General features: G+C 33.6%; 1 protein-coding gene across 1 annotated transcript; it reads right to left on the bottom strand.

Annotated features, from left to right (window-relative positions):
* Positions 1-1,743: 1,743 nt before the first annotated feature.
* Positions 1,744-19,075, bottom strand: LOC138320454 (ubiquitin carboxyl-terminal hydrolase 5-like). Its single transcript, XM_069263418.1, has 21 exons — positions 18,928-19,075; positions 16,837-16,947; positions 16,457-16,582; positions 16,085-16,139; positions 15,725-15,843; positions 15,199-15,305; positions 13,637-13,872; positions 13,321-13,415; positions 12,592-12,785; positions 12,202-12,273; positions 9,004-9,079; positions 8,153-8,275; positions 7,767-7,920; positions 7,009-7,066; positions 6,575-6,697; positions 5,984-6,072; positions 5,234-5,341; positions 4,556-4,699; positions 3,955-4,091; positions 3,510-3,642; positions 1,744-3,317 (listed from the first exon to the last, which is right to left on the bottom strand). Exons 2-21 carry the CDS (start codon positions 16,936-16,938, stop codon positions 3,145-3,147), a joined length of 2,424 nt encoding a protein of 807 aa, XP_069119519.1. The 5' UTR covers positions 16,939-16,947; positions 18,928-19,075; the 3' UTR covers positions 1,744-3,144.
* Positions 19,076-19,150: the final 75 nt, after the last annotated feature.

Here is a 19,150-nt window from a genome sequence, read left to right as displayed (position 1 = left end):
TTTGTTCCTCAGCAGCAGAGTAAAGATGATCTTATTCACAACTTTGAAGTTTGACAAGATACCAGACTACCAACTTAAAACTTTGAACGAGAGTACCTTCAACAAAGAACTATGTAGGTATACATCCACTGAATTATATGAACCAAAAACAAACAAGAGGCCCAAGAGGCCTTGACGGTCACCTGTGTGCTGCTACAGAAAAGCATTGCAAAGTTGGTTCAAATCTGTAAAAAGTATTTACGAATTAGAATAAATTTTAAAGTTGAACCTTTTAGAATTTTTATTTTTTGTTTTTCATTTTAATAGTGTATTATGTTACCAAACCTTATGCTTAAATTCCAACAAAACCAAACAAGAAGTCAGTCATGCAGTGTCAGTGATTTTATAAATTTCACTTTTTAATCTAAGAAGATTATTTGGTTCCATCAAATCTGTGAATTCAGAATAAGATTTTTGAAGTTATAGCCTATTTGACCCCTTTTGGCCCCGCCCCTCTGGCCCATGGGGGTCGGCCAGGCCAGGACGAATATGGATATGGTGTTAAAATGCTATTTCAGGCTAATAATTCTAACCCAGTTTGACTAATTTTTCTATGAAAACAAAGCAAATAATGTTCATAAATGTGTTTTTCTTATATAAACTATAGAAAATATGACGCCCTACCCAGGGGAAAATCTGAGATCCCAGGGCGATGAAATTCACAATTTTTGTAAAGGGCCTTAAGACCTTCCAATCTATGAAGAGTATCAGGTTTTATCAAATCTGTGAATTCAGAAGAAGATTTTTGAAGTTTTAGCCTATTTGACCCTTTTTTGGCCCCGCCCCTAAGGCCCCTGGGGGTCGGCCAGGACCAATATGGATATGACGATAAAATGCTATCTCAGGCTAAACATTCTAACCCAGTTTGACTAATTTCCTACGAAAAATAAGCAAAAAACATTCATATATGTGTTTTTCCTATATAAACTATAGTTAACTTGACCCCCTCCCCAGGGGGAAACACGAGACCCCAGGGTCATATAATTCACAATTTTTGTAAAGGACCTAAATACCTTTCCATCTAAGAAGAGTATTTGATTCTACCAGTTCCAGAATTTTAGAAGAAGATTTTTGAAGTTTTAGCCTATTTGACCCCTTTTGGCCCCGCCCCTAAGGCCCCTGTGAGTCAGTCATGGAAAATTTGTTAATAGAATTCAATGGCCATTTCATAGGGATAATTCTGACAATATTTGACTAATTTTCTATTATAAATGACCAAGTAATGCTCCAAAATGTGTTTTCACTATATAAACTATTGTAAATTTAACCCCCTCCCTAGGGGGAAACCTGAGATCCCAGGGTCATATAATTCACAATTTTTGTAGAGGGACTTGAGACCTTTCTATCTATGAAGAATATTTGATTCTACCACATCTGTGAGTGGAGAAGATTTTTGAAATTTTAGTCAATTTTACCCCTTTTGGCCCCTCCCACAGCCCCCTGGGGGGTGGGGGTCATATAATTCACAATTTTGATCGGCCTTATGCCTTAGAAGATTTGTGCAAAATTTCATTGAAATTTCTTCAGGGGTTTTTGAGAAGAAGTCGAAAATGTAAATTGTTTACGAACACACGACAGACGACGCACGACGCACGACGACGGACAAAAGGTGATTAGAATAGGTCACTTGAGACTTCGTCTCAGGTGACCTAAAAATCTTCTATATTAACTTACTAAATACACAGATTATGTTCAACTACAACACAATTTTCATACATTTTATTGAAACAGATAATAATGAATGGAATACAACATTATTTTAGTTTGTATCAGCCTAAAAGAGAAACCATTGCAATTGGACGAATTAATTTTGAGAAGTAGCAGCTGTAAACAATGAGAAGCCATAGAATAATTTATCCTGCATACAATACACCATCACTATATCACAAGTATTTTTGTGAATATTACTGCACCAAATATAAAGCAAAAGTGTCAGACCTAATTAGCAAAACTGACAGTATTCAAAGACAAATTAACATCATGAAAAAGATGAAAAAATAAAACATAAAATTGTTGTATGTTTTGATCTTTGATCCTGTATCAGATAAATGGATAAATACATCTAGTACATTATGCTATAGGCTGTCTATGTATCCTTTATAAGGATATCACCTTCACACATATCACAAATATGTCTCTCCATACAGTACAACACCATAACAAATAGTAGTCTCAAACAGTAACATCTTTGATTTTTTATTTGCAAGGTAAGATCAAATATTATAATCAAAATAAGCGTGCCTCTACCATTTTTTTTATTTTTTTTTTCAATTTCTTTGTGCTTAAATTCATATTTAAGAAATTAATATTTTTTCAGCAGCTACTTAATAATAGAAGCAATTCCTACATATCTGATAAAAGAGTACTGCCATTTTGTAGTTAGCATATTCTGTATACCAGTAGTAAGTGACTCTCCAAACTCTCAAATTCGTACATATCTGATAAAAGAGTACTATCATTTTGTAGTTAGCATATTCTGTATACCAGTAGTAAGTGCCTCTCCCAACTCTCAAATGCGTACATACACAAACATGTATCTGATAAAAGTACATTTTACTGTCATTTTGTAGTTAGCATATTCTGTATAGGAAGTGCCTCTCCCCTCTCTGTGAGTGGTATCAAGTAATTATATTACAAGTGCTGTTATATAGTTAATATTAAATATAGCTATATATTTTCTCTTTATATCTGAATTATGGCATTAAAATCACAGCAAAGTATTGTAGTATTGACTTAGAACATGGATATTGATCACGAGATAAAATGTTTTCTTTATATCTGTATTAATAATACAGTCCAAATTCTGCATTTCAGAATTTTTCATAAGTAAATATGAACACTGATTTTCCGGTGTTTCTTGGTGTTAATTGCTTTGACTTTGGTATAGTACAGATATGTAGCTGCAATTTCAGCCAGAGTTATATGTATACTGTTTTGTTAAACAGCTCAATGTTTTATTACAGTTAACAGTGAACACCAGCAATTAACATTCATTAAAGCCGATTTTTAAACAAAATGTTCATTTATAGATTATCATATAAATATCAATCTTCCAGCACTAGACTCCACATTTCTAACATAAAATACAACCACTATTATCAACCATCACACTCGCTCATATAAGTACAGGTACGCTAGATCTCTGGGCGGATTTTCGGAGAGCGCCACCTTCTCATCGTTAAATATCACCCAGCGGCCATCTTTACGAATGTGACAGACGTAATGACCAACCATAGTAGAGGTGCCCATGTGACTGATGAAAGCTTTCAGACGGTACTCTGAGGAGAAAAGGAAATAAGAAACAATCAGAAAATCACTTACAATTCAACATGATGATTAAATAAAAATAACGAGGCAAAAATGTTGCCTTAAATATTTGATGAAAATTAATTTAAATTACATTAAAATTAATTCTTGGGGTCAGATTGGTGAATATTAAAGACCTGATTAAGATCTGAATCAAAACCTACTTTCTCGTCCGTCCCTGAAAGCAGGCTGTGATGGGCCAGCCCCAGCTCCAGCTGGTTCCTCTGTTTCCATTGGAGCGTTTAATTCATCAACATGACTGAAAATCCAGTCTGCTGCTCTCTCTACATTGTTGTCCTGTGAAAGGTTTATACATGTGTTAATGTCATATATTAATAGGGACCTTGAGACATGGTATCCTTGTGTAACGTGAGCTTGAGAGACTAAGCACAGTATTGTATAGATGCTTTAATTCACCAGACATTAGATTTTGCAATACATATTCAGACACAAATTAATTTCTGCAAGATAAAATACCTGCCAATAGAATGTGGAAGAAAAGACAAATAAATTGTATGACTTGTTACATTAAGAATGTGACAATACACCAACAAATCTCCCAGCAACTAAGTATCATTGAGAGAATTGTGAACCTCCAGAATGACTTACTGTGGCCTTGAGAGCCTTGACAGCTTGGTCTCTGGTAAAACCCATGGACATGATCATGACTAGGTTATTCTCATCAGGTACAAAGTCCTTGGAGGAGGATTTCTTGGCTCCCGGTGGTGTAAAAGGAGTGGCAAAATCTAGGGAGAAGGGAATATATAAAGTAAACATACTTAGTAGAATACACCTGTGAATGAATACGGGCTAGAAATTTCTGAAAAAACATATCTGATAAATGTCCTACCTCCGTCTGAAATACAGATGGATGTAATAGGACACAACATTATAGGCATAGTAAATGCTTGATGAACTCTCTTATTTCAGGTAAGTAATGAAGTATGAAGTTTCAGCCAGTTTGATAATCAGTTCAGATATCTAGGTACAAACGACAATCTGTGTCAAACTATCATTCTATTTCCTGGAAACCTGCGAAATACCAATTGCCAAGACTGTCTTGACTCTTGTGGTCATTTTTTATAATATTTCTAAACACCAAAAATACTGTTTTGTTCAGAATTACTTCAATTTTTGATGTGTAGAATTTCACGTTTTCCTGTATCAAGATTTAATCTATTTCTATGATTATTGATGAATTCAAACTGACCTGGGTCACCCATGTGTTCCATGACCCAGTTCATGGCTGCCTCTGCCCCACTGTTGTTGGTGTTGAACACGGCCCGTTTACAGCCCTCTAGAGGAAAGCCCATGTCCATGAGCTGGGCCACCACAGCCTCGTCTATCTGTACAGCTGGAAACAGATCATCTGATACTTTAAATAATTTCAATTTGGGTATTAATGTTGATAAACATCTGTTGTGTTGGTTACTACAGGTAGTAGAAAATACAGATACGAAGAAATGATGTCATTAAAATAAGTGGTACTTGATAATTGCCATATCACACTGTATCGACTTCGAGGGATTTCAATAATCACTATATTTACAGGAGTAATGTAGAGCAACTTTTTTTCAGTGCAATCAAATTTCCCATCATAAAATAGCTGTAAAAAACTTTTTTCAACCAAAACTACAACAGAGCTTTTTAATCATAAACTGTGAAAATAAATCTCCATCAAATTATTGCTAGACATGTAAATGTGACATTATGTTACTATTGAAATACAAATGTACATTGATTTACATTGTGAGGTGGGTGGTTGAGATTGCAATATGTTTTTATCTATGTATAATTTATGCTGACTGCTTATCAATTATACAGAATTTATGCCGACTTCTTATCAATAATATATTAATCTGAACTTAAACACCTGGGAGCACCTTACCAGGAGGCGTGTCCTCCTGTTCCTGTGGTAACTCCTCCTCTCCTGGCTGTAAGCCACTCCCCCTAAGTGAGGCTAGGTCTAATTCCTCGGGCACGTCAATAGATACGTCTAAAAGGTAACAGTACAAGTGATGTCAGTCCTATATACATCAAAATCAAAAAAGGTATGTTTCCTTTTAATACATCTTAAAGAGAAGTGACGAGTGATTAATGTCATCCTTATATGATGCATGTTTTACAATTCTTTGTCTTGACATAATTAACTAATATTTGTTAATAGATTTCTTGCAAAAAACTTTATCAACATCCTCATAAAGTTCATGATACATTTCATTGCATCAAAACAGTTATGCTTTTCTCTCCTGTATAAATTTACATGAATTCTTTTTTCAACATGATGTGATACATTGTTCATATCAGTTTATAAAACAATCAGCTGTACATATCACTTACTGTAAACGAGGACATTTACACGAGGTGGAAATTTACCATAATTACACGAAAGTGGCTTGATCACATAAATTACATCCGTGCATAATATTTTGTGCATATATGAACTTTGTTGTCTAAAAGTGTATCTATCACTAAAATAACAACAAGGTATACCACGAAAGATTAATGCATGCATTTCGCAAAATTAATCACTCTCAAAAATATCCACATTCATTGTAAGCAGGTTGTTTTTGTATCAGTATATTATTAGAATTACTTTGCAATTTCCACATGTTGTCTGTACATTAAAGTAACTTACCAAGTTTTTTGGGAACCCAGTCTTCTCCGACTGTGAATTTCTTTAATTGCACCATCAAATAATCAGGGAAAGAAGAAAGACGTGTGCTTCTGAAAATAAAATAAAAGATGCTGTCATCGTCAGAAGTCTGATTAAACAGTTAAAATTGGTGTTATGAATTAAGGTGCACTCTGAATGGATGTTAAATAGAAATTCCCCTTATAACACTGTTAGATCTTTTCTTGCTTCTTACATTCAAAATTTTAATTTCAGCTTTGAACTATAAAGTATGAAATAACAGTATTCAACCATCCCAATTTCTTATAAAGTATGAAATAACAGTATTCAACCATCCCAATTTCTTATAAAGTATGAAATAACAGTATTCAACCATCCCAATTTCTTATAAAGTATGAAATAACAGTATTCAACCATCCCAATTTCTTATAAAGTATGAAATAACAGTATTCAACCATCCCAATTTCTTATAAAGTATGAAATAACAGTATTCAACCATCCCAATTTCTTATAAAGTATGAAATAACAGTATTCAACCATCCCAATTTCTTATAAAGTATGAAATAACAGTATTCAACCATCCCAATTTCTTACTTTCTAGCTGTGCATTTTCCTTTCACTGCTGAACTGTAAAAGTCATCCACAATTTCATCTGCTTGGAAACACTGTAGACAAGCAGACAAAGGAATTCTTGGCCGTACAAGCTCTTTGGGGTCTCTAGTTACAGAAAAAGAATTGGTATATGGTCATATTTTACTGATTCTTTACATAATTAACAATAAAACATTTAATATCAACAGTTTTTAAATGATCTTAAAGAATACATTTGTTATTAAAAATTTCTTTTGTTTATATGAGAATTTAGTCATGTCTTATTTCTATTGTTGACAAAAAATATATCTGCATAAGTTTCATTACTATGACATTAATATAAAATTGTGGCGATTATGGAAAATATATTCAAATATCAACATACAACACATGAACTCCACTACAAATATTGTTCTACAGTAAGATACTAAACCTACAGAGTTTTTCCTACTGCTTCCACTTCTTTCTTCTTTGCTTCGTATTGTACAACTTCATCTGTAATCAATTAAAGCACATGGTCAACTATCAGGCAACAAGTCGAGCAATCACTAGTTATTTGAAAGAGTTGCAATAAAATAATTAGAAAACAATTAACTGATATTGTAAATCCTCCATGTCAATGACCTTATTATGAATGAAAATGTATGAGATTAATGAGATTGAGACTTAAGGCTCGAAACTGCTTTTAATTTTTAAAATGTGACTTTAAAACAAGTTAGATCATTTTCTAGAGAGTCCAAAAAGTTATTAGCTTTTCGTTGTTATCACTCTCTACAATTGTTAATCACATTAATTAAATGTTATTTGTTATAACAAGGTTTTAATACAATAGTTACATTAATAACAGCAAAACCAAGATTTACACAGGGAAAACCATACATCAATTTGTTCGGTGTAACTTCATTTTCAGTCCATAAATATGGAACATTTAACTTCTAACATTATAAATATTTTTATTGATAAACTTTTTAATCTTTATGTTGGGCTTTGCAATCAAATTTAGCAAAATATTTTTTGGGGAATATTGTTAAAAATTTATAAATTCTTTTTTATCAACGTTAGAAGATAAATATCTAACATATATTCAGTGTCTCTTTTTGACCCACCTCCGTCCTCCTCTTAATGTCATATTTACAGGACTCGTATTTATATTGAGTTAGGTCTTACTGTAGTAGCTGTTGACTTACACACATACCTTTGTTAATGGCTGCCTCCACAGGTACAGGCAGAGCCAGACAATAATCACATCTGTTGGTATATTTCACTTTACGACTTTGCATACATTCTACTCTCTCTTCCACTTGAAACTTCATACTCCCCGTAGGGTTAACCTGTCCTCCAGTATTTCTCTGGGGGAAAAAAAGAAGAAAGTTTACCTATTTGAATAACATACTTTTCAAAGACAAATTGGTAATCAATTAGCAGTTCTAAATGACATTATTTTCACACTGTTCAAATAAGTGAATAAGATTCTCCTGTTCCCTAGTATCAATGACTTTTTTTTAAAGAATTTAATTCACATTTAAGATTGATATATCAAAGAAATGCCGCTGATGGGACAAGTCAATTCAATACTCTTACCTCAATAAGATTAATTAAATGGAGAAAGAATTCCTGGGCATCCTGTTGTCGCTTGGTAGAAAACTCTGGATGTCCATGTCCTACCAATGTCTTAAACATCTGAGGACGCACACCAGTAGGAGGCTGGAAAAGATACGACCGTCTTAATCCAGAGGTTTTTTGGTACAAAAATTATGATTCCGGAATTTAGACTCCCATTTGGCTGTGGGTTTTTAGTATCACTTTTGAAGTTCCAATGAGTCCAAAACTGTACCATATGGAAGTGTCTCAGTCACGCTAAATTGTCAATATTGTCACAATAAGTACTTGTAGGCCCCCCAAAGGAGAACCAGGTAAGTGTTTGTAATTAATGTATGAAATGACTTTAATTCTAGTTTTGATGTAACATGCATATGCTAATTCATTTTATTCAGTAAATTGATCTTTTTTTGTTCAGCTTGGGTAAGTCCCGACATATGTCGTCTATGTTCGTCTGCTTGTTTACAATACCTATAAATGTGGTGAATATTTAATATTATTATGTAATAATTTGTAATCTAATAATGGATAATTCAATATTCTTATATATATATATATATATATGACTAAATTAGTTGTAGGATTGTTATAAACCAATCATAATTTCATATGATAAGCAATTCCATTGTTCATACCTTGTTAGCACAGGGGCTTGTAAAATGGATTATACTGTTAATGATTTATAGTGAAGTTTGGATACCAGTAATATATATAAAATGTCTGTAAAGTAGACATAATTGGTAAGGTGTTTTATATTGATATGAAAAAAGAACATGTAAGATTTAAATACTGTGTGAACAAGACATATCAAATACAGCCCTACAGAACATTACCAGGATGTTTTCGTTGACACCCTCTGGAGGAGGTTTGGAATACTCTCCACTGTTTAGACCTACTCCTAATTTGGCCCTGAAAAGACAAAATATTTAACATACATTTAAAATTAACAGACAGAATCTTCAATAATGTAAATATAAAGATAGCAATTTTTTATAATTGGTAACCTTTGATGGGAGATTTTACAATAAAACATCCAGTCAAAACTACCATTGGGTTAAAGCTGACAATGCAAGATAAAAAGTATACCTTTTAGAAAGAAAAAAAAAAACCCAATATAGTTTGTTTTTCAAAATTCGTTTTTGAGACAACTCCTTGCATTTCTAAGGATGGTCAGACGCCATTTTGTTTTAACTCTGCTTAGATACAACACCGGGTACCGACCCCTATATTAAGCGTGTTAACCACACATACATGCAATCAGTCAAATGCTTTCTGTTCAAGGTGTAACAACTAATACCTGACAGGCTCTAGATCTACTGTACTATATACCCCAGACGTATTTTACATGTAACCTGAGGCCATAAGAATAAAATTGTTAGTACATTCAATGTTTTCTCAACTAAAGTTTCTAAGAACCATATCTAGATCTATGAATTTGTACCTTCTTTCCACGTGCGAGATCCATTTTGATTATAAGTGAACAAACTTGAAAATTCTAATAGCAGATTACATTGTCAAACTAACAAGAGATCCCAGAGGGATCTTGGCGCCCACCAAAGAATGATCTATATCTGACAAAGGAAAGATGGATCTTTTCTCTACTTTTTAAACTTTTTCAAACATACTACATACAAAATTTGAGACAGATCGCTTCAGTACTTTTTGAGAAATAGCGGTAACAAACTTCAACTATCAAAATCCAAGATGACTCCTTGGCGGCCATCTTGTTGATCAATCGGTCCCATGTCACAATATTCACAACTAGGGCCCTAGGGAAACCTACATGTGAAATTTGAGAAAAGATCCATTCAATACTTTCTGAGAAATAGCAATAACAAACTTTGAATATAAAAATCCAAGATGACTCCTTAGCAGCAATTTTTGTTGACCGATCGGGTCCCAAATCACAATATGTACAACTAGGGGCACTAGGGGAGGGAAAACCTACATTCCATGAATTTTTGAGACAGATCCCTTCAGTACTTTCTGAGAAATAGCGATAAACACACTTTGAATAACAAAATCCAAGTTTGACTTCCTGGTGGCCATCATGTTAACCGATTGGTTCCCTAAGATGCAATATGGCACAACTAGGTCCCTAGGGGGGAGAACCCTTACATATGAAAAATTTTTGAGAAAGATCCCTTCAGTACTATCTGAGAAATAGCCATAACAAAAAAACTTTAAACTATCGAAATCCAAGATGGCGGTTCCTGTCAGCGGCCATCTTGTTCACCGTATAGGATCCAAAAAATGCATATGTTTGGCACATCAAGGGCCCTAGGGGAACCTACATATATAAATTTGAGAAAGATCCCTTCAGCACTTTTTGAGAAATGGGGATATCAAACCTTAACTATCAAAATCCAAGATGGCCGCCATCTTGTTTTTTCCTTGTTTTCCTATCAGCCTCAAAATCTGTATGGCACATATCGGGACCAAGGGAATAACATCCATGTGAAGTTTGAACAAAATTCCTTCAGTAGTTCTCAAGAAATATCGATAACAAACTTCAACTGCCAAAATCAAAGATGCTGCCGGGCGGTCATCTATGTGTTTTTTTTTGTGCCGATCAGCCTCAAAATCTGTATGGAACAACAAGGGACCAAGAGTAACCTCCATAAGAAGTTTGAACAAAATCCCTTCAGTAGTTCTCTAGAAATATCGATAACAAACTTCAACTGCCAAAATCAAAGATGGCTGCCTGGTGGCCATCTTGATTTTCCGATCAGCCGCAAAATCTGTATGGCACAACTAGGGACCAAGGGTACCCTCCATGTGAAGTTTGAACAAAATCCCTTCAGTAGTTCTCTAGAAATATCGATAACAAACTTCAACTGCCAAAATCAAAGATGGCTGCCTGGCGGCCATCTTGTTTTTCCGATCAGCCTTAAAATCTGTATGGCACAACTAGGGACCAAGGGTAACATCCATGTGAAGTTTCAACAAAATCGCTTCAGTGGTTCTCAAGAAATATCGATAACAAACTTCAACTGCCAAAATCAAAGATGGCTGCCTGGCGGCCATCTTGTTTTTCCGATCAGCCTCAAAATCTGCATGGCACAAATATGGACCAAGGGGACCCTAAATGTGAAGTTTGAACAAAATCCCTGCAGCAGTTTTTAAGAAATAGTGATAACAAGCATTGTTTACGGAAGGACGACGGACCACGGACGCAGGGCGATTTGAATAGCCCACCATCTGATGATGGTGGGCTAAAAATAAACACTGCACTCACCTGACAAGGTTTCATTGATGTAATATTGTCAGCTAGATCCCAAAATATGTCAAATACGAGCTAATAAAACACTTCAATATACATTACACGCACATGTACATGTGTGTGCCGTCGGTAGTTACTATATGGAAGCGTCACTTGTTCAGGACAGGTGGTCACGTGCACATGACCAGTCGAGTACATCAGGTACGATAGTATACGTGGAGATATGTGGACGGTTTATTATTAGGATTTCTATTCATTTGTGTGGGAAGTTCAATTTGTGAAACATCTAAATGACAGCTTAGAGGAAATGACATGGTTACTTGCACAACAAGCCCTACACATATTTAGAGGTAAGGAGTTTGCTTATCTTTTAATAGGTGATCCACAGTGGAAAACTGATAAGTGTATATGTACATGACTGAGCACACGTGTGTCGATTCATGCATTTTATATAGGGAACAGTGTGCGTATTGTATCCAAGCAGAGTTCGAACAAAATAGCGACTGCCAGTCCTTAGAAACGTAAGGGGCTGTCTCAGAAATTTTGAAGAAAAAAAACTTCATTATTGTTTTTTTTTTTAATCTCAAAAGTATATTTTTTACCTTGCATTTTCAGCTTTAAGTAAGGTTCACAGTTTTCATAATGTTCAATTACCCAGTATCTTCTTCAATGAGCATGTGAAAACACCATTAATCATTTGTGAGAAAATGTTCTAATTTTCTCATTCAATGTAATGATATAGCAAACACTACCTGTTCCTGTAATTGAATGAGAAAACAAAACTTTCAGGTTGTATATATGTACTCACATCTGTACAATGAAGTCAGAAGAGGGTTCGTCTGAGGCACACTGGAATATGTCAGCAGCATTGTCACAGTACCTGTGGAACATATTCTTGAAATATCATCATACTGATTATATCAAATGAAACATTTGTCATTTTCGTGAGTGTTATGGAACAATGAATATATATAGGCACATTGTCCTAGAATGTTGAAATTGGTGAAAATCTTGATGGAAGTGGCCATAGATCCAAAAGAATACAGAGGCCTCACTAGGGATCCAAGAATGTTTGGTATGGAAATAAGTTCTGATGATATAAACCATATTTAGCAATACACATCGAAGTCCTCCCCTTTTAAACTTCATCAATATATCCTTGACTTACTTACAGACATTGATAATACAGACGACCTACCTTTGTACAAAGTCTGGAATAGTGAACATCACCTGCATCACACTGTTCATGTAACAGCTGTTACCAAGGTTACGCATGCCTGTATATCCCGGACCATACAGGGGAATTAACTGACTGCCCGCTTCCTGAATCACGTCCCATTCTCCGATCTTCTGGTTAATGTCGATTTCCATCTCAACCATTGTTTTGTCAGTCTGAAATGGTTTACAATTTTATTCACTCTAGAGTTAGTTTCTCAAAAACCAATGTTTTTCACATTAAAAGCACGTATACAAAATACTGTATGGTCCATTATTTTCAGTCAAAAGTTTTGAACATATGTTGTAATTTGGAATAAAACCAAATTTTAAGGATATATATACTTTATAGTCCTGTGAAATTCCATCTCTGCAAAATTAACCGGCTATTCACAACCTTTCTTTTTAAATAATAATATCAACATATTTGTTCAGTGAAACCTCACTTAAACATTTTGAAAAGCAAACTTTCTTTTAAATCAAAAGATTTCTCCTTATTAAGATTAGAAATGTTCCTTATTTTTATTGTTTCAACTGGTTTTAAATGAAAAACTTCTCAATCTAAACTACGTGTACCAAACAAATTTATGTGTAGAGCCTTATTCTACTGTAGTAAGTTTTGATAAGTTTCAATAAGCTATCACATTTTTTTCATAATTTGACTGAAACAGGCTCAATTTTTCCTGAGAAACAGGAACAAAATATGCATTACCTTCTCCAGAGAAGTGATGTTGATACCAAAGTGAGCAAGATGTTTAGCGAGGTATGGATCTTCCACCATATCATCTTCATCATACGAAAACACATCTGTTTGGGATAAGGTTCACCAATATATAAATACAAAAGTTAAATGACAGGGTGGAGCTTTGAGGATATATATTTTATAGGGTAGAGAAGTTATATCAATGGTTATATTTCAGATAACACTAGATCCTTTAACATGAATATCTATTATCAATATAAAAAGAATAAATACCATAACAAGATGGGATGATATAATAGTGTCATCTTTACTCCATATTGCTTACCAGCTCCATCAATAGTAATAGTCCCCAGTTTGACAGCCAGAGGGTTGCGCATCACCTCGTAATGTTCAACAGCGTGGTTGTTGCCACCACTGCCATCAAAGAATCGTCTGCCACACAGGATGCTACCGTCAGTCAAATTGAGCCATAAATTGGTAGTGAGGTCGCATTTCTCACATTTCCAACCACATGGTGGAATTTTCTTTCCATTGTCCAGCTGTTTAAGGTTCTCTGCATGCCTGTTAGTTTAGATTAATACATTTTTACTATCTATACACAAACATCGTCATATATCATCGTCTGATAGCTCAAACAGCTATTCGTGGAATACCCCTCATTCCTTGAACAGAAATATGTCCTAGTTTCATCAAATACATAGTATTTACCCATGTATTCGTCGAAGAGGTGTTCACACCTGACTACACTGACTGACATGGATAATTGCTCACTATCTTGTGTTTATACAGGTAGCGTATCAAGCCTTTAGGTAATTAAGAGATTAACGGTGTCATTATTACCTACCTACACGATCGCAAGTCGTTGTTTGATGCTAATTTGATTTGAACATTTCAGAAAAGGCATTAAATTATTGATGTTTCTTTCATAATAATCTTCGCTGTAAATACGAAAATACGGAAGTTTTAGATCTGTGTTAATAGAAAGTACACATTGTAAAATGACAAAATAGCCGGAAGATATAGCTGACATCCGCCTTATTATATAAGTTCATTTTTTGTTCAACAGGCTAACACAATGTTATTTATCAAAAGATGTAAACGATATCAAACGATATGCAATATACATTTTATCAGTGCGTTCCGTATCTCTTTCTGGATATTGTATTTTGTAACTCTACTCGTGAACACATGTAACATAATGCGTTTACAAAATAGACATCTATAGATATCGTTTCTTATGTCCGTAGTTGTGCTGGTTTATAACTTATGTATTTTGTAAATGTTTTAAATGATTTGTGATAATTGAATAATAGAAAATGTACTCTTTGGGATCAATTTAGATTGTCGATCCCTTACCTCTGCTGTGAATGACATTTGATTTAGGGCTTTCTCATAGGCATTTTCAAATGCTCAATTTATGTTACTCTTTTTTTCCCAACTTATTATTGCAATCAATAAAACACTTAAATAAAGAAATCAAAAATGCTGAAAGATAGGGTAATTAAAATGTCATTGTCGTGCAATATTTGTCATAGTTTGAGACTGGACATTTTGACTGTCGATAGTAAAGAACCTCGGTTGAGTCGAATACCCTGTATTCCTCGAACTATTGACCTGGTTCATGCTGTTCGAGTTATTGGGATTTTAACTGTATATGAAATTCAGAAAATGCTATATCCCATATACATAATAGCTGAAATTTTGTTTTTAATCAAATAACAACTTTATCCTTTGTACAAGGTATTACTGAAATAAAAAAAAAACAGATTGAAAAACAATTATTTGCCTAAATTTCTAAAATTGACGCAGATCACTTCTGAATCTGAATTACAATGACACACACAGTTGATTCTTATTTTACCTATAACCCTTCCCTGTATCACTTACTTTGAGACTTTGCGCTTTTCTCCCTCCCATGTCCCAGACATAGCTGCAGCTTCAGCCAATTTCCAGGCATCGTCCGCCCCTAAAATGGCTGCTACAGAGATCTGCACCTGCAGCGATAGAACAGAAACACAAATTTAAAATCCACATACACAACTGATTAAATATGCAGTTATTCATATATATATACATGTATATATACAACGTACAGATGTTTTGTGCTCTTTGGGCAAAATGACAAAAACATGCTTTTCACAACTCTTGCAAACCATTTCCTTTTTGTCAACAAATTTGTCATTCTAAATGGTCACCAGAATGTGACCCTAACGGGATGTTGCCAGATCTTCTATGGGACACAGTGAGACTTTTTTTAATGAATTTTAATCAGATTATAAAGTATACCATTTCATGAAAGTGACAATTTTCTGCTAGAACTTTTCCTTTTTAAACATTTTAGACAGCTTTGAGACAATTAAATGTTTAATGTTAACATGGTGGTTTTTTTCGTAAGAATAATTAGTGATCTTACTATATCTGGTAGGTCTGGAGTGTCTAGTGGAATAACTGTCCATTCTGGCAACACCACAACGGAATTCTGCTCCTCAAACACATACTTTTTCTCATCAGGGTTAAATCCACCCTCAAGACCTGTAGATAAATAAAATAGGCATCACATGATTTTAAATGAAGGTGAAATAAAATAGCATAAATGACATTCTTACTTCATCAAGTCAACACTTAAATTATGCAATCAAACTTCAACTCAACATTTTTTATTGAAATATGATTATGATATGGTTTCCAATAAAGAGATTTAAAATTCAAAATGGTCTCATACTATTCATGAAAAGGGAAATTATGAAATGGGTTTAAGTTTGAAAGAAATTACCTATGGCCATTTTTGTTGGTTTTTTCTCTGGTGGAGATTCTTCTTCTTGAGGCAGCTGATGAAATGTTGACAAATATACATTACTAAAATACTGGTATTTGAATTTGGTATCTCATTGATAATTAATCTATTGCATTATGAAAACCAAGGAGGGCAAAGCTTTACAGTCAATTCATTTTTCTTTTTTGAAAATGTCAATACAAATCAAAGATTGACTTTTATTTTAACTTCAAACAATGTCAAGCAGTCACATTTTATTGCTGTATAAGAATCTTTATATATACAGAGAGAGTTTTAAGTATCAAATATTTACATATACATACAGCACTGTTATACCATATATATGTCTGGATAGAATACTGTCACTTTTACCTCCTTTCTAATTCTCTTCAGATGAAGAAATACTGCATTTCCCGTTTTTCTGTAGTAACTTTCAACAAATCTCTTTCCAAGTCCAATAAACTTGTTCATACACACATACAACCCAGTTTCACTTTCCTACAAATTAAATACCAAACAAAAACACAATAAACATATTTTTAAGATTGGAAATTTCTGCATTTATTATATAGGGTTTATTGATTGTAAATGACAAGTTTTTGCTTGACAGGAAAGATACTAAATTTATTTGAATACCAGTATTGGAATATTTCATATAGTTGAATTATCCACTTGAACTATAGCTAGTTAAAGTATAAAAGAAAGAGGCAGATCTAGTGTGTACTGTTCATTCATAAGTCGATAATACTTACAGGATTATCAAAGCAAAAGGCACATTCATCCTTGAAAACTTTCTCTCCTCCAAATGGAGACTTGATTTTAGTCAAGTGTTGAGACAGGGAGCCAAGAGACATTTTGAGTATCTGTAATTGAACCAAAATGCAATTTAAAATTTGTACAGATAATATAATAATCAAATGGTACTTCTGTATTACTGTAAAATCTTAGTAGCCAATTTCAATATGATTATAAATACCATATAATGTAACAGTATTATCATGTCATCATGGATAAAATTATCTTGATTGATAAGCCTGATTCCCGTGATGGATTAAATTATCTTGATTGATAAGCCTGATTCCCGTGATGGATTAAATTATCTTGATTGATAAGCCTGATTCCCGTGATGGATTAAATTATCTTGATTGATAAGCCTGATTCCCGTGATGGATTAAATTATCTTGATTGATAATCCAGATCCTGCTCTGTTGCATTAAGATTATTATGTAAAGGTTACATCTCCCAGACTGATAAAAAATATACATCACAAATCATCATTGTTTTTGTTTATGATTTTGTAAACATTTGTGACCGTCCTCAAGATGCAACTTTGTAACATTTTTTGGGTGTCTTGTTGAAGAAGCAGATTTTATCAACACTACTTTGTCCACACTTTGAATTATTTCTTTGCCCCATGTTTACTACTTATTTGTATCCAAGCTACTGACATACATTTGTAAGGATCCAGTGTTGTCTGGAATACAATCTTTCATAATACTTCTTGATCCATACATACACATATGTATATTCATTAAAAAAAAAAAAAAAAAAAAAAAAAATGATTTAAATTTGAGATTAAATACCAAATGTCCCAAATAATCCAACCATGTTGTATGTTGTCCTGAATTGGGAAGTCAATATTATCATTATTATGACAAAAAAGTATATATAAATCACAGTTAGATATATATCTAGTAGGCCTAGTAGCAGAATTGTAATAGGTCACTTGATAACAGACAGACAGATTGTTTGCAAGTTACAATAATAATGACGCAGTCTATCATATCCTTCAGGCAAGGTGTGCGAAGCACTTCTATACTACACATGTGAAAATGTAAGCAAAACCTCTAACTTCAACATTTAGGCCAACACACTGCCAAATTAAGTTCCGAGGGCCATATTGGATTGATATGGGAATTGTTTGGAAAAAAAATCATCAGATCTATTAGACTATATGGCGTTTTGCTATAAGCTCATTATATTACCAAGTGGTTCAAACACTCATGTGATTCCAATGAAAGTAATCTTTATCCAGTATAAAACTCATGATTTATGATTTGGAAGCAAGAGACACAGAAATTTGATTTCTTTTACTTGACTTAATCATTCATAGCATTCCTTTTGATAATACAATGATTGTTATCATCAATCGCAGGTTGTTTTATATCAATTTTCATCGTCAGAAATATTTTTTCACATTTTTCTATCCATAACCTGTACTGTACACAGTAAAAATATATTCTTGGGTGGTGTTCAAATAATACATTCTCCCTACCAGTGTCCATGCAGTACATGTATAAGCTTATAAAAAATGGGATATCTGTTACAGAAATACAATTTCCTCTCAAATTGAAATGAGTGGGGACAAAAGATAGTGTGTGAAATACATAAATATAAAAATAAACAAACAAATAATGTTATTTCCATAAATTCTGTATTTGGTAACTAAAACATATGGCTGCCCATAAAACTAAATACCTCATTCACAGGAGTTTGACGTTCTGTCAATAATATATAGTATAAATATATATATATAAAAATACCCCTCTATACTATATGTTTTTAGATAGTATATATAGGGGTATTTTTAATATATTTATACCATATATCATTGACAGAACTCCTGTGTCTCATTCCACATACAGAAGCCATAAAGATTGTGTAAGAATTCATTCAATCATCTAATACCCGGAATTTCTTTTATAGAGTTCGAAACCGATTTTACTTTAACGTTAATTGTTAACACAAAAGTGAGAAGTTTGTGTGATGCCAAGACGTGCATCACTGTCATTATGCATATATAAGATTATGTGTCACACAAATCAACGAAACATTCTGTGTACCTTTCCAAAACAGCAAAGCAATTGGTTTAAATGATAAATTCAGAGTGTGGTATGCAAAATGTAATCATAAATCTTTCATTAAAGAAGCATGATCATCCTCGAAGTTGTTGTCCCGTGTCAAATTTGAGCTTGAACAATAGCGGTATTTTTTCATACGTGACAAACATAGCAATGGTTCAGATTAGCTTAACACTATATAGCCAATCAAAAACGCTCTTATATA

Source organism: Argopecten irradians, chromosome 1 (assembly GCF_041381155.1).
Source record: "Argopecten irradians isolate NY chromosome 1, Ai_NY, whole genome shotgun sequence".
Taxonomy (NCBI): domain Eukaryota; kingdom Metazoa; phylum Mollusca; class Bivalvia; order Pectinida; family Pectinidae; genus Argopecten; species Argopecten irradians.
This window is presented reverse-complemented; position numbering and strand designations above follow the sequence as displayed.

Bases quoted from the DNA above. Each gene is read 5' to 3' on its own strand.
- LOC138320454 (XM_069263418.1), bottom strand. From the start codon at position 16,938: ATGTCTCTTGGCTCCCTGTCTCAACACTTGACTAAAATCAAGTCTCCA. The intron at 8,276-9,003 runs GTAATGTTCTGT...TATCTTTTCCAG, and splicing joins GTGTCAACGAAAACATCCTG to CCTCCTACTGGTGTGCGTCC. The intron at 4,700-5,233 runs GTAAGGTGCTCC...ATCTGTTTCCAG, and splicing joins ACAGGAGGACACGCCTCCTG to CTGTACAGATAGACGAGGCT.